The sequence below is a fragment of the Canis lupus genome, chromosome 2 (assembly GCF_011100685.1).
Source record: "Canis lupus familiaris isolate Mischka breed German Shepherd chromosome 2, alternate assembly UU_Cfam_GSD_1.0, whole genome shotgun sequence".
In the NCBI taxonomy this organism is placed as follows: Eukaryota; Metazoa; Chordata; class Mammalia; order Carnivora; family Canidae; genus Canis; species Canis lupus.
The window spans coordinates 41,116,560-41,133,691 of NC_049223.1; the positions used below are offsets into that span (position 1 = coordinate 41,116,560).

General features: G+C 39.8%; 1 protein-coding gene across 25 annotated transcripts in view; it reads right to left on the reverse strand.

The window, feature by feature from the left end:
* JAKMIP2 (janus kinase and microtubule interacting protein 2) overlaps positions 1–17,132 on the reverse strand; it is a 175,802-nt gene that overhangs the window by 49,811 nt on the left and 108,859 nt on the right. For 24 of the 25 annotated variants that reach the window (XR_005355505.1, XM_038530554.1, XM_038530572.1 and 21 more), the window contains 3 exons: positions 11,798–12,295; positions 7,669–7,878; positions 5,673–5,771 (listed from right to left, as the gene is read on the reverse strand). Coding sequence is in view for 24 of the 25 variants with exons in the window: in XM_038530554.1 (XP_038386482.1) it covers positions 5,673–5,771; positions 7,669–7,878; positions 11,798–12,295 (807 nt within the window). In the remaining variant the exon portion in view is untranslated. The remainder of the gene's footprint in view (positions 1–5,672; positions 5,772–7,668; positions 7,879–11,797; positions 12,296–17,132) is intronic. The other variant, XM_038530576.1, reaches the window with a different exon arrangement.

The window sequence follows — 17,132 nt, forward strand, 5'->3', positions numbered from 1 at the left end:
AGAGAGGCAGAGACACAGGCAGAGAGAGAAGCAGGCTCCATGCAGGGAGCCCGATGTGGGACTTGATCCCAGGACTCCAGGGTCACACCCTGGGCTGAAGGCAGATGCTTAACGGCTGAGCCACCCAGGCGTCCCGAACTTACTTTCTTTCTTTCTTTCTTTCTTTCTTTCTTTCTTTCTTTCTTTCTTTCTTTCCTTCTTTCTTTCTCTTTTCTTTTTTTTTTTAATATTTTATTTATTTACTCATGAGAGACACAGAGAGAGAGGCAGAGACCTAGGCAGAGGGAGAAGCAGGCTTCCTGCAGGGAGCCTGATGCCTGACTCCATCCCAGGACCTTGGGATCATGACCTGAGCCAAAGGCAGACGCTCAACCGCTAAGCCACCCAGATACCCCAGAACTGACCATTTCCATCCTTCATTTAACAACCTGACTGCTTTGTTTTCAGTTTTCTCTAATTGTTTTTCATCATAGCATTCACAACTCTGCATCAAGTATTACATTCAAGGAGGTGCTGCTAAGGTTCTGCATTTGGAAATGCTGGGGAAGAGCAATCATATGCCTTGCTTGCTCATTATTCCCCCGGCCCAGGTACCCTGCTATGCTCAGTCCCAATCTCATGCTGCTCATCCCTCTCCCCAGGCCTGCAATGACCCCTCACTGGCTCAGAGAGATAAAGTAACTCATAAGAATCACAAGTCACTAGATAGTATGACCAGGACCGAAAGCCAAGCCTGGTTGTCATCAAAGCCTGTTCTTCTTGTGAGAGATGTTGCTAAGACTCCTGATACCATACTAAGCCTGCTTATTTTTATTTATTTAAGATTTTTTTGTTTTTTTGGTAATCTCGACATCTAACGTGGGTCTCAAACCCACAACTCTGAGAGCAAGAGTCCCATCCTCTTCTGACTAAGCCAGCTAAGTGCCCCAAGGATGTTTATTTTTAAGAAAATGTGATTGAGAAAATTAATATACTCTCAAAACTCTACTGACATTTGTGTTTAAGAACACTTAATTCTCACTGAGCCTAGGAAAAGTATGATTACATTCTTATCCACCCATAATTAAGAATGACCATACTCTGGTTTGCCAGTTAGATTAAGGCAGGGTTCTCAACCTCTACACTCTAGGCATTTTGGGCTAGATTGTTTTTTTCTTTTTTTTAATCCTTTTTTTTAAAAAATTTTATTTATTTATGATAGGCACACAGAGAGAGAGAGAGAGAGGCAGAGACATAGGCAGAGGGAGAAGCAGGCTCCATGCACCGGGAGCCTGACGTGGGATTCGATCCCGGGTCTCCAGGATCGTGCCCTGGGCCAAAGGCAGGCGCTAAACCGCTGCGCCACCCAGGGATCCCACAGATTGTTTTTTTCTTAAAGATTTTATTCATTTATTCATGAGAATAGAGGCAGAGACAAAGAGAGAGGCAAAGACACAGGCAGAGGGGAGCAGCAGGCTCCCTGTGGGGAGTTGTATGTGAGACTTGATTCCAGGACCCTGGGATCACAATCTGAGCCAAAAGCAGACACTCAACCACTGAGCCACCTAGGTGCCCTTGGACTAGATATTTTTTGTCATGAGAAGATGTCCTGGGTCATAGGGCAGGTCTATTTTTAACTCTTTGAGCTGCACTGTTGGGGATTTACACCAAAGATACAGATGCAATGAAACGCTGGGACACCTGCACCCCGATGTTTATAGCAGCAATGTCCACAATAGCCAAACTGTGGAAGGAGCCTCGGTGTCCATCGAAAGATGAGTGGATAAAGAAGATGTGGTTTATGGATACAATGGAATATTACTCAGCCATTAGAAATGACAAATACCCACCATTTGCTTCAACATGGATGGAACTGGAGGGTATTATGCTGAGTGAAATAAGTCAATCGGAGAAGGACAAACATTATATGTTCTCATTCATTTGGGGAATATAAATAATAGTGAAAAGGATTAGAAGGGAAGGGAGAAGAAATGGGTAGGAAATATCAGGAAGGGAGACAGAACATAAAGACTCCTGACTCTGGGAAACGAACTAGGGGTGGTGGAAGGGGAGGAGGGCGGGGGGGGGGGGGGGGGAATGGGTGATGGGCACTGAGGGGGGCACTTGACGGGATGAGCACTGGGTGTTATTCTGTATGTTGGCAAATTGAACACCAATGAAAAATAAATTTATTATTTAAAAAAAAAAGAAGATGTCCTGGGTATTATAGAATGTTTAGCAGCATCCCTGGTCTCTACCCACTAGATGCTGGTAACATTCTCGTAGTTGTGACAATCACTGCCAAAACTGCCTCTAGCTGAGAACCATTGGTCTAATTTTATGAATGCCGCCTTAGTGTAATCGTTAATAATCCCCTCTTTTACTCTCAAAACTCTCATTTGGATGACGTATCTTATGGTCCCTCTAGACACAATGATTTCCATGTTAAAGTTCCCATGCTTATTTAATCATACATTATAAAAGATTTTATACTAATAATTCTGAATGAGTATGTATTGGGGGAAGGGTACTGAAGCAAGGGAAGTGGTGGGGTGTTACAGAACCATCTGACAAGACTGTTTAAAGTACTCATTCCTATTTTTAAGAATCTAATGTTTTAGGAAGTGCTGGGGTAGGAGACTTAGCTACCTATAAATATTTGAAACAGCTGCTTGTGGGATTCTAAAACAGTACTCCCCAACTGTATCTTTTTTTTTAAAATATATTCTTTTTTTAAAAAAAGATTTATTTATTTATTCATGAGAGACACAGACTGAGAGAGAGAGGCAGAGACACAGGCAGAGGCAGAAGCAGACCTGCACGGAGGCCGATGCAGGACTGATCCCGGATCCCAGGATCACGACCTGAGCCAAAGGCAGGTGCCCAACCTCTGAGCCACCCAGGCGTCCCTCCCCAACTGTCGTTTGAAAACTCATTTTATATCAAAGGCCAAAATTTTTCATAACCTCATTTAATCCTCAGATTTGAGTTTCAGTATCTGAAGAAATCATATTAGATATTAAGCACATACAAGGACAAACAAATTATTCCACTAGGTTCATTATTTTAAACTTTGTCTCTCTCCTTTTTAAAGATTTTATTTATTCATTTATTTGAGAGAGAAGAGAGAGCACAAGTTGGGGAAGAGGGAAATGGAGAAGCAGAGTCTCTGCTGAGCAGGGAGCCTGACACACACGGGGCTCTATCCTAAGATCCTGGGATCATGACCTGAGCTGAAGGCAGACACTTAACTGACTGAGCCACCCAGGCGCCCCTAAACTTTGTCTCTTTTCTGAAGGTCAATGACAAGAGTTTTAAACAGTTAAATTTACTTAGTAGATGCTATTTATGAAAGACACAGGAAAACACAACTAAAAGGAAATATCGGTAATTCTATTATACATTAGTAGCCATAGATCCAAAGTACAAAAAAACTGTTCCTTTTAAAAGATATAGCTTAAATACTATTGAGAAAGTGTAAGGGTCAATATAGACATTCATGGAACCACCAAAAGAAAAAAATATGGTGCAACTAACATCAGACCAAGATTTTAAGTCAAGAAGTATTACTAAAGATTAAAAAAAACTAATGATGCAAACACTTAACAAATCTTAATTTAGATGTACCTAGTAACATAACTTCAAATATATATAAAGCAAACTCGACTGTACTAAGAATAGATATGGACAAATCTGTTAGGAGAAGCACACAAAAGCATTATAAGGATATAGGAGATTTTAAACAAGACTATTAATGAAATTGACTCAAAATACACGCTATGATTACAGAGTATACCTCCTTTTCATGGGAACATGGACCATTTCTAAAATTGACAATATGCTACCATCATAAAGCAAATCTCAACATATTTTAAAGAATAAAATGATATAAAGTATGCCTGAGTAAATGTAACATTGTGTGTCAAGGGCACTTCAACTTAAAAAAAAATAATACAAAGTATATTCCCTGACTATAGTGGAATTAAGGTAGAAATCAGTAACAGAAAGTTAACTAAAAAATCTCCAAATGTTTGGAAGTTAAGCCTTACAGTGCTAAGGTACCCAACGGTTAAACAAGAAATCATACATTATAAAAGATTTTGAACTAAATAACAGTACATTATGACTTAAAAAAACATATGGGATGAAACTAGTCATGTTTAGAGACATTTATGACCTAAAATGCATATATTTGGAAAACAGGAAAGGCTGAAAATAACTTTTTTGTACCAAGAGCCACCAGTAAGAAGGTAAAATGTAAGGCACAGAGCAGGATTTTTTTTTTAAAGATTTGTTTATTTTAGTGTGAGAGAGAGAGTGCACTGCAAACAAGAAGGGAGGAAGAGCAATGGGAGAGGGAGAGAGAAACTTAAGCAGATTCCTCATTGAGCATGGGGTCCAACAGGGGGGGCTCCATCCCAGGACCCTGAGATCATGACCTGAGTAGAAACCAAGAGTCCGTTTCATAACTGCACCACTCAGGTGGCCCCCAGAACAGAATATTTTATTTTATTTTATTTTATTTTATTTTATTTTATTTTATTTTATTTTATTATTTATTTATTTATTTATTTAATTTTATTTTTTAAACTTTATTTATTCATGAGAGACAGAGAGAGAGGCAGAGACACAGGCAGAGGGAGAAGCAGGCTCCATGCAGGGAGCCCAATGCGGGACTTGATCCCAGGACTCCAGGATCACGCCTTGGGCCAAAGACAGGCGTTAAACCACTGAGCCACCCAGGGATCCCCGGAACAGAATATTTTAAATACAAATGCCCAAAAATGATGTAAAGAATTCCTAATATTAATAAAAATGATAAAGGCAGCACAAAGGAAAATTTTACAAAGACAAAGAGCAAATCATATAAGGACACCCAAAAAGTCAAAAGATATTTGAAAAGCCACTCAACCTCATTATTAAGGAAAGTAAAAATTAAATCCTACAATAAGAATATCACTCACACCCACCATAATGACTAATATGATCAACGATCAGTGCATGTTGGCAAAGATGTGGAGAAACAGCAAGTCTCACATGCTGGTGGTGGGAATGTAACAATTCTAACAACTGGGAACCCGGCAACCACTACTGAAGCTGACCACACACATACACCACAACCCAATCATTCTGCTCCTTGGTAGGTTCTCAGCAGAATGTCAGTGTCAGTACCACTAACATTAAAACCATTAAAAAACAAACAAACAAAACCATTAAAAAACAATATAAATGTCCATTAATAACCGAAGAATACTGAGGTGTATTAAGTGAATACAAACAGAGTAAGGAAATGAATGAATGATACTTATAAAATACAATGAATGACTTTCACAAAATGTAATGCTGGGCAAAAAAGCCAGACACAGAAGAGTAATTAGTGTATGATGCCATTTACAAAACATTTTTAAAAATGGTGACAGACATCTATAGTAATAGAATTCAGTACAGTGATTAAACCTAGAAGTATGTGACTGGCAGTCATCACAAGAATGGGAGGCTCTGAGGTGCTGGTAATCTTCCAGGTACTCATCTGGGTGGTGGTTATTGGGTGTATCACTTTGGGTGTATTTATTAAACTGGGCTTTTATTATTTGTGCACTTTTCTTTATTATATTTCTACAACATCATATCTACTTTTTAAAAGAAAACCCTTAACAAAACAAAAAAAATAAATAATTCTGGTCCAAACTCACCAGTTCGTTTCGTTCATCTCCAAGCAGGGTGTTCCTGTCTTCTAATTTTCTTATAGTGGCATTCAATTCAGCTATTCTCTTTTGATTTCTTCTCAAATCCTACACATGAAAAGTAAAATGGGTATTTCTTCAATTAACACTTCTCACAAAGTTTTGGAATTCCACTCATAAAAGTAAGAGACTTGGTTCCTTTCATCTGACTTATAAGGTGAGAGTAAAATGTTCCATATTCAGACGAAAGTAAATATTAACCCTCTTCTAACCCTTAATATTCGCTACTTGGGTTGAAGACCAGGCCTGGTTGAAAATGCAAATGAATTCCATGTGGCAGATACTCTCTGGAGCCCTGACTCTTGGCAGGTAGAGCAGTAGGTGGATGGATGGGCCTATCAGATCTGTGAGCTATGAGATCAAGGTCATGCATGTCATGATTACAATAGGTTCGGGGAGCATCTCTTAAGTCAAGGCTGCACATTGCTTTCCACAGCTAAGACAGATGTCCTATCACGCTTAGCCAAAGAGTAGAGGGTAGGGCTGGGTTTTGAAAATTCCTGCATACTCCTAGAGAAAAAAGTCAGTGTGAGAAGGTTGGTGCATTACCTTCATGCATGAAAGGCAGTAGCTTATAAGATAGCCATTGCTGGTACATTTTGCCCAGAGCTACTGGCTTCCCCACTGGCATAATTACCATGGGTCACTTTACACTTGCGACTCATGGATTAATTCTATGCTCTAGAGTCCACAGGACCATTATACACTTGCATTCCATTATCATCTTACATTTTGATAGTGCTGTACTGTTTTTTAAAATATTTATTTATTTATTTATTTATTTATTTATTTATTTATTTATTTATTTATTTATAGTGCTGTGCTGTTGGCAAAGCAGTTCCACACATATTTTATCTCCCGATTCAAAAAATCCTAGAGGATTCAGCAGAACGGGGAAGATTCAGGGAGGTCATAACTCGTTCAAGGTCTTGTGGCTACTTTGAATAGATCCTTAATTGATATCTATTGAATGGTAACTATGAACCAGACACTGTGCTCAATATTTTACAGACCATCTCTTGTAGACCTTGAACAGCCTTACAGAGTACCAATACTGCCTCTCTTTTACAGATGAGGAAACTCTGAGCAGTAAAACGATTTGCTTAAGGTCATACAGTAAGTGGCAGTCCAGAATTTGAACTAAGTAGTCTGACCCTAGAGCTCATTCTCTTGATAATTTTGCTGCATTGCAGGTAAATGTCAGTGATAGAACTAAAACATACATCTGCTAAATCCTGGTTCTGCCACCTACGCGGATATATATATCCTGAATACCAATTCATAAATTATTCATTACTCGGTTCTAAGTACTACTTTGGAACCTATCTCTGTTGCTAAATAATACGTTTTCATCTTTTTAGCAGCTACATAATTTGAAAGGTATGTTATGAAAGTCAACTACATACAAGCTGATTTCTATGGTTGCAGTTCTAAAAATAATTTCTCATATAAAATAATGAAAAGCCAAGGTAATAAGTGGCAAGTTCAATCAGACTAGAAGCTTTCAGATGATGATTTAAGTGGTTTGGTTTTTTATATAGTTATACATTTTGACCCCTGTAGATGACAACTGTCTTTGCCAATTTCAAAACCAATGGTTCACACAAGGGAAAATCACTAGTCTTGGCAAGAGGCAAAGTAGTTTCATCTAATTTATGACTCTTATAACAGGCTGAAGTTTGGATAGGTATCACGTGGGTAGAAAAATTCTATGAAAGATTTAAAAAGACCTGTAATTCTCTTGTGATCAGCTAATGCAGTGCAGACCACTTTGTTGTCTATGAGTTTAGAAAACCCTGTTCCCAAGATACTAGCTGGTTTTATAGTAGGAGGTACAATTGATTTCTCTGCAGTAAACAGGAAAAGAGCTTAAATGAAAAGTAAAACTTGGGAGCTAAATAAAAGATGACTCTTGAGTTCTTCACTTCAGCTCGGACAGACTTACAGGACTGCCGCAGTGCTCAGAGCCGTCTCCTGCTCTTCCTGGAATTTCTCGTTTCGGACTGCTCATGTTACACTCGGCCTCCTTGACCAGAAAGAGCTGTTCATCCAAAGCTTCCTTCTGCAGCTGGAGTTTCTGTACATAGCCAGTTTGAGTCTCCAGTTCCTTTTCCAGGGAAAAGATGATCCTGTCCTTGGCTTTAATCTCATCCATCTGAATTAAATGACACCCAGGACATTTTATTTAACAATGCTGTAAAAAAACGCATTTTTACAATGGTATGAGTTTAATTTCTTTCCGCTGACTGTTATGGAAAAAAATGATGACCATGACAGGTATGCTGAATTTATGACAAGGCAACATTGTGCAATGAAAGGCTATCCTAGGATCATCAGGGATCAAGGAGAATAACCTTTTCTCTCTGGTACACCTTGGGTAGATACTTTAGTTCAATATATTGTTTGAAGTGGTCTAGGTTGGTTGGATTTAGAAAGGTAAATTTAACTTTAAAATGGGTCATTTTAAAAATAAAATAAAATGGATCATTCGAGTTAATAAAGACATACTTGATATTCCATGACAGTGTTTCCTAGGACAATTTTTCATGTTTCCTCCTGTTTGGAGGAATATAGCCTTTAAGATCACTTTAAACAGCAGAAGCCACTATGAATTGGTCACTTTTTACTTTCAGAAGCCTTGTCAGTTATTAAGGCCAATATGTTTGCATTCAGGTGTGAATGTGGAGTGAATTCAGGAGTGAACTTGGAACATGGTTCATGTTCTGTGGATCTTCCCATTCCTTTCCATATTTCAGAGCAAAAAGCTAAGGCAACCATTTTATCATCATTGTCAGAAAACTGGTTGGATGGAACAAGAAGAGGAATGTGAAACACCTGGTATTATTAGCCACTGTTTCCTGCCTTGATCTGTGGGACATATTTCTTGGTCTCAACATTCACCTCTGTTAAACCTTGGCATTGTCTCAGAATTATCTGTTAACTAAAGGCCATAAGCGTTGAATACCAATTGATCAGTTTCACTGGGGCTGAAAAAATTTTGCCATCCCTGGTGAAGGCTAGTGAACTTAATGTCTGTAAACAATTTCTGAGGAGAGCATAACGATGAGGCAAAATCTTCTCATTTCATTATAGTTCATAAGAATATTCAAAATGGTGACAGGACAGAGACATTTAATACAAATGGTATTCTAGAGTTCTCTTAACAAAAATGTCTCGTTATTTATAACAAATTTACTTTGTGTAAATCTTTCTTTGCTGTGTTCCTTATATAAATATACCTATGTATATATTTATAACAAAAATTGCCGCCTAGTCCCATTTTTCCACAGGTAAGTATCTGCGAGCTACTGCCTCTTGATTACAGGATCACATTACACAGGATTACATCAATTTTGGAAGGATGTGGGGCTAAATTCTGCATGGTCCTGAGATATCATCTGATAACATGGTGAGTAGTCAAACACTGTCCTGTCAATTTAGGAATGAAAGCACTGTCTTTACTTTCTACCTCCTTGTAGAAGATTTGAACCCAGTGTTATTGCTAACCAGGTAGTACATTCATATGTTAGAGCTGTCATCTACGATGTCATTCACAGTTTACCATGGCTCCTAGTGGGTTACCTCCATGCTCCTAGTGGGTTCTGACGTACCCCACCTAAATGAACTTGTTGGAAATTACTGTTACTGTCCATATAATCATCTTCATCATCACCATCATCATAACTAAAAGTTATTAATTTTTTTTATAGTCAAGGCACTATCCTCAGAGCTTTACATCCTTATCTCCTTTGATAACAATCCTATTACACAAGTTCTGTTATCACCACTTTACAGACCATAACCGAGGACCTAAAGGGTTAAAAACTTTGTCATAATCTTACGGCAAATAGGTGATGAAGCCAGATTTTAAATTCAATCTTTTGACTCCAGAGCCCATTCTTTTTTTTTTTTTTTTAATTTATTTATGATAGTCACAGAGAGAGAGAGAGGCAGAGACACAGGCAGAGGGAGAAGCAGGCTCCATGCACCGGGAGCCCGACGTGGGATTCGATCCTGGGTCTCCAGGATCGCGCCCTGGGCCAAAGGCAGGCGCCAAACTGCTGCGCCACCCAGGGATCCCTCCAGAGCCCATTCTAATAGACTCCGCAATACTGTTCCCAACATTATACTTATATCTCCAGCATCTTCCAAACCAGTTTTCTGTAGAATATCCAGTAATCAGTATTGATGATTTTCTGTTGTGTACTTGTAGTGGTTGTAAGCATGGACTCTGGTTTCAGAATACTGAAAATCTTCCAAAGTTCTAGTCCTTAGATGGGAAGGGGTGTCTTACTAGAATTCCCTGGGGAAATTTTCTAAACAGAATGGCTTTCACTTCTCTCCCTTCCAGTTTCAAAAAGGGAGCTTGGGTGTGGGGGTAGTGACAGGACAAGAAGAAAAAAACTGAAGACAAGTGCATCTGTACTACTGAAAAAACTTCCTATGTCATTCTGTTTGCACCTAGTTTTTTAACCACTCTTAGGGTAGCTCAGATTTTACATCGTTACTAAGAGAGACTGTATGTCTCCTTCAGCAATATGCTGGTAAAAGCAAGTCACAGAAAGAAACTACAGATCATGAAGGGGATATACTTGCAGATTTTGTATCGAAAACCATCAACAAACACAAATATTTGACATACAACATCCTTTTCATTTACCCACCTGCTGACTCCAGAGTTGGTGGTCCTGGTTCTTTCTTCATCAGCTGTTGTCATTTCAAAAACCAAAGGCAGGGCAGAGACCAATATTTCTGCACTGTGTTTGGTTTTTATTGTCAACCAGGGCAATAGAATGAATTGCAGACAAAGATTTTGGAAAGTGTGGAAAAGGCAACATTTTACGGTCACACTGTATTGCAGTACAAAGAAAACGACACGTTTAGCTTTTTAAAATGTTCTATGGTAACCACTTTTACTTAAAATCAAAATCTTAGAGATATGGTTCAGGGAATATAATTGGAGTTCTTAAAAAATAATTGCTTAGGATAGGCAGACGCAAAAGGAAAGTGTAGTTTTCCTAAGAAAATATTGTTACTATTCTTATTATTTTTAAATATTTTATTTTGAAGTATTCTCTGCCCCTGATGTGGGGCTTGAACTCACAACCCTGAGATCGAGAGTCACATGCTCCACCAACTGAGCCAGCCGGGTGCCCAGAAAATATTATTGTTAGAGAAGCATAAAGTGCTTTCTAACAGGTGAAGAGTAATTTGATAAGACATAAAGATTTGATAAAATATAACAAATGAGTATAGATGCACGTAAATGTTTCTTCTTAAATGGTCAATCTAGGACAATATGGCTTTCACACAATAATTGTATTTGTTTCACTGGTAGGTATGGTTAGAGACCAATGTGGCTTTTGGTCATACGTATTAAAAAGAAAGACCCAACTCTACAGGACTGAAGTTAAGTCTTGGAAATTGGCAATAGCAAATAAACTACTTAGGAATGACGTTTAGTTTAAAATTTATTATAACGGCCACTGTTTTGAATGGCCCTTGTTTATTTAGAGAAAGCCAATCTATTTTTAAAATGACTAGGGATCTTATAGCTCTATTTCTTGCTTTCAGACACAGTTCCTGGAAAGCAGACAGGTGAATCATTCAGGATGCTCTCAGCGGCCGCCACTTCCAGATACCTTGAAAGCCACAGAAGCTTCCCCATCCCTGTGAAATGCCAGGAACATTTTATAATTGGAAAGCCCACAAAACATGTTGATTTTAGAAGAGTTCATAATTTAGAATATTCTTATAGACATTCAAGTAAACAGGAGTCACTGAATAGATACTCTCCATATAAATGTGAGGCTGGAATAAACCGTTTTTAAGAAGAAAGGTGATTCCAATGTCTTCTACGCTTAACAATTTCGATTTTGCCTGGAGCGTATCTATCTGCTTACCCATCTACCCATCTACCTGTGGACCGACCGTGTATTTTGGACGGAGTGCTAGACAGGAGGTGGGCACCGTTTATAATCCACTCGTGAGAGACCCCAGAAGAGGCACACCCGTGGCGCCCTGAAACCTGGAAAGGAATGGCTGTAGGCCGCCGGCCGCCCTGGGTTACTAACCAGCCTCCGAATATCCCGCTCGGACTCCCACTTGATCTTCGAGATGGCTTCCTGGTGGGACTGATGCTCGCTCCTAAGGTCCCCAGCCTTGATTTTGTCCGCTTGGATCATATTGCTTAGAGCCTCGTCCACCTGCTTCTTGGCAGTTTTCAGGTCCGCGATCTCCTGTAGGAGCTTAAGGCGCTCGGCGTCAAACAGTTTCCGGGCCTCCTCCCGGGCCTCAATGGTGAGCGCTGTCCTTACTTTGTCACTGCTGCCGTCCCGGAGGGCACACAGAGCCGACTTGAGCCTCTGGATCTCTCCATCCCGCAGCTTCACCGTCCTGGACATTTCTTGCTCATGCTGCTTGATGAGATTCTCCCTCACGGCCTGCAGCTCCTTCATCTTCTCCTCATGGAGCTTGGCTTTGAGTTCTGTCACCAGGACCGTGTGCTTGCGCTGCTCCAGCTCCCGGATCCTCTTGGCTTCTTGAGTCTTCTCTCTTTCAAGCTTAGACACCTAAAGGCAGAGAGGCGAAAGCATGAACGCGATGAGCCTCCAAGGCCAGGTGTGCTCCTAAGCAGGGTGTCTAGCTCAGAGCCCTGGGCTCCCCCACTTCCTCACCTCTTCCAACTCAGCACTGTGTGCTGGGAGGGAAGAGAGCCACGAGCCTCTCAGCTGGCAGTGTGGGAAAGGAGGACATACGTGGGGGTGCTCCTACTGCTTGGTGCACACGGGATCTGATGTCTGGGGGCCTTACTATTCCATTTGCGGTCTGCAGACAACCATCACAGGCATGGCCCGGAAGCTTGTCAGCAATGCACAATCCGGGGCTCCTTCCCAGGCCTACAATCAGGACGCGCATTTTAACAAGTCCCCAGGTGATCGTATGCACATTAAAATGAGGACACTGTGCTATAACGGTTTTCACCTTGGTGGGGAGAAGTTCAAACAGATCACCTGCAGAGCTTTTTAGACTACACATCCCTGGCTAGGTGCAAGCTGATAAATGGGGCCCAAAGAGATATTATAAAATATTGCCCTCCTTTTCCCCCTTCTTTTTTGGCTGCTACAATGGGGGAAATGAAGCCGGTTGATACACCTTCAACCTCACTTTTCTTTCTATGGCAACTTAGTTGTACTCCCAGACATGATGCGTACACACATATCAGCCCAAAACACCACTGTTCACTGGGCCATCTTTCTATTAAAGGGGTCTGGTGGCTGTTAAGTTCTGCATGCTCCACAATGTCCCTTCCCTGTCCCACTCAGCTCCCTCTCCTGCTCCCCCACCCCTGCAACTAACCCTCCAAGCAGTTTAATAAAGTATTCCTTCTAACTCTTAAACGTTTTAGATATTTTGGTTAAACAAAATCTGTTTTGTTTCATTCCCAATGATAATGCAGGTCTCCTTATAGCTTAGTCATGGCACTACCTTAATCTGGTTGTGAGTCTGGCTCTGATTCAGTAGGTCAGGGTGGGGTCCTGGCATTTGTAGCTTGGAAAAGCCTCTTAGCAAATGTTCTTTACTACTGTCTTCCACCCCTCTCCTTGTCTCTGCTGCCTGTCTTTGTTTCTCGGATCCTGTCCTGTACCCAGAGAATCACACACTCACTCTGGCTCTCTCTCTCTCTCTCTCACACACACACACAATAACCCGGAAAAAGGGAAGAATTAGGCAGCCCTGTGAGTTATATCTGGTTCAGTGAAATTGGGTCTCTGCCATTTGTAAAATTGGAATGTTTCATGAAATAATGGTGAAGAGCCTCTCCAGCTGTAAATTATTAAGATTCAAACTCCTTATTGAGACTATTGTAATTAAAATGTAAAGCATATGAGGTTTTACTTACCTTAACAGTACCTACCTTTGGCTAGAACAGGATTTTCTAAGTCCACATGGCAATTTATGAATTTTATTTTAAAGGCACAACAATTAGCACCACGTTGGTTATCCTAAAAGAACTCAGGGCACAAGGAAACTTGGCAAAATAAATAGCCAAGCATCCTTAAATGACTGTCTTTTAATCTTGCCTATAGTGCAGGCCAAGGTCCCTTCCTGGATGCTTATTATTACATATGCTCTAGAGCTGTGTGGCCCAATACTATGATCACTAGCTACACTGAGCACTTGGAATATCCCAAGCCTGAATTGAGACTTGCTCTAAATGAAAATACACACCAGATTTTGAAGTCTTAGTATAAGATAAAGAATGTAAGAAATCTCATTAATGATTTTTATATTGATTACATGTGAAAATTATAATACTTTGGATAAATTAGATTAAATAAACTATATTATTAAAACCAATGACTTCTTCACATTTTATAATCGTGGTTACAAGAAATTTAAAAATCACACACATGGCTTGCATTTGTGGATATTATAAATATTATAAATATAATATTATAAATATAACATGGACAGCTTTCCTCTAGGGTTGTTGGTGTGTTGAATGAAGCAGGCTTTCCCTACACTGATAGTGATATTTCTCTTAGTAAAACACAGTTCTATTTTTTTTTAAAGATTTATGTAGTTATTTGAGAGAGAGAGAGAGAGAGAGAGCGCACAAGCATGGTGGGGAGGGGCAAAGAGAGAGAGTCCCAAGCAGTTTCCACACAGACTGTTGAGCCCAACTCTAGGCTCGATCTCACCATGCCAAGATCACTACCTGAGCTGAAACCAATAGTTGGGTGTTTAACCAAGGGCACCAGCAAGGCACCCCAGTAAAGCCTAGTTCTGATCTGATTTATGCACCTTGCTAAAAAACCACCCAGGCCTCCTTTAGGTTGTGGAATGAAGTCCCAACACCTCAGCTCCACCTTTCAGGCTCTCAGATTTGGATGGACTTACAGCTCCCATTTCTGCTTCTCACTGTACTTCTCATCTGTCCCACACAGCAGGCACTGGGGATTATGTTTTTCCCTGTACATGCCCTGAATCTCTGTATCTATATGGCTGTTTTCTTCTTCCTGACCTTCCTTCCCTTAGCTTCCTTTGGGATTCTCTCATTCCTCATGGCCAGCTGGATGTCACCCTCTTCAGTCATACCACCCCTGACCACCCAGGACAAACCTTGTTTCTCCTGCCTATGTCTTTTCTGTGTACTTTGTTAATACTGCCTTACTGCTCCTTATCACACTTTTCTTTATGCTATGGTTTGGCTTTTTTTTTTTTTTTTTTTTTTGCATGCTTGTCTGTCTTCACTATCTCTTCTCCTGCTCCTATTCCACACTACAAACTGCTAGAAGGCTGCCAATGAACCTTGTTCATCTTTGTCTACCCAGTAGTTGCTAGCACAATATATAATAAGGAGCCTGAGAGTGTGTGTGCAATTAAAGAAGGTATGTGTTTCCATACCTAGCCCTCTAATCAGAGGCAAGAATAATATGTCCTGTCATATAGTTTAGAGAACACAGACTTGTAGGGTTTCCTGGAGCAACCCTGTTTTATAGAGCATCCATCCCTTCCTTACGTAAAACAACAATAAAACAAAAATACCCCTCACATCTAAGAATGCCTGTCCTCTGCTTGATATTTCTCTAAGTGCCTCAGTAAGGACAACATAAATCTTACTCCCCATTTTTCTAGAATAAAGTCAAGTGAGTATCTTCTCGCATGGGTGGGCAAACTATAGCCCATGGAACAGATAATTTCCTGCCTCCATTTTTGTGAATAAAGCTTTATTGAAACATACCAATGCTCTTCTATTTACATATTGTCTACAGCTGCTTTTATGCAACAATGTAATTAAGCAGTCTCAGAGGGCCCGGCCCACAAAGCCAAAAATATGTACTATTTTGCCCTCTAAAGAAAAAATGTGCTGATTTCTCTTCTAATAATGCAGTTTTTGTGAAAAAAGAGACCTTCTTTTTCACTGATTTTGGAACTCTGATAATTTACCTTGCATCTGGGACCTTGGGAAAGTTAACTTTAGCTCCAGTAATAGGAAATTAGTCATCCTCAGTTTCAGCAGGATCTATTTACATTAGGTATTTGGAACAGTATCATGACTAGAGGGCTGTCAGGTGGCAACTTACTAAGAGAAGTTTTAGCAGTTCTTCGGAGAACAATAAAAAACTAGTAAAAATGGACAAAGGATAAGGAAGTCTAGGTTTGCATTCTGATTTCACAGTCTGCTGTATCTAAGAACATTGCTTTATCTAACTTTTGAGGATCTCTCATTATGCTTAAACATTAGCCATAATAGGATTATTTTTAGGTTTAAATTAGATAATGCATGGGAAAGTACCTTGAACTGTAAAGTATTATGAAATGTAAGGTAATATCATTACTAGATGTAAGAGGAGATATTCATGACATAAAGTTATTTTTGTCAAATTCTTGGCAGGTACATTAGATTGCTTCACTCTGTAATCCTGTCATTTCTCTCAAATTATAAACACTGATATTTTGTGTGTAGACTGGAGATGAATAAAAAAGAAAAAATGAAAATACAGGTGTATGGAAAATATATTTCAGTCTGAAGATAGAAACAAACACAAACAAACACTGGCCTTCTTGTCCATCACTTAAAGGAATCCAGAGAACCCAAAGAAAATTCAAAGGCATTGATTGATTACATTTGGCATTTTTCATGTCTGCTTATTTTGGTTGCCATGGAAACTGGCATTTTTGCAGGATTTCTAGGTATGACTTGTTTTTTAAGCTTGGGAGACGTGTTTTACTATGAGGGAGACACAAAGGATGTGACTGACATTTGGGAAGGAAAAAAACCCAATTAAAATTTTGGTAGTAAAATTGTTTTCTGAAAATTATTTGCAGCTTAGATTGTATCAGTAAGATAATAGACTTCACTATCTTAACATAAATCATACACAAAGAGAAAGAACTGCTCCTGACTAACAATGAAAAATTTGAAGATAATGCTTGAGGTGGAAAAAAAATATGTAGTAGAAGAAAGAATCAATTTTGATAAGTGGAAATGTTTCTCTGAAACATTTTCTCTGAAACATTTCCACTGGATCACATAATAGCATTTATTGAGGGCTTACTGTGAGTTAGGCACCTTTCTAAAGGCTTCACACACATCACCACATTAACCTTGACAGCTTTGTGATGTAGGTAGTATCCGTGTCATCCGAATGTCAGAGGAGAAAGATGAGGACAAGTCTCTGCACAAGCAGAGCATGAAGAAGGCTGCTTAGTGCCCAGCGTGGGCCAGGAGCCAGGTCTGGGTCAGGTTCAAGACTCCCTGTGCCCTCTCTTAAAAAAATTATGTATGTATGTATGTATGCATGTATGTATGTACCTATTAAGAGAGTGCATGTGCACGCATCAGCTGGGGGAGGGGCAGAAGGGGAGGGAGAAGCAAACTCTAGGATGAGCCCGGAGCCC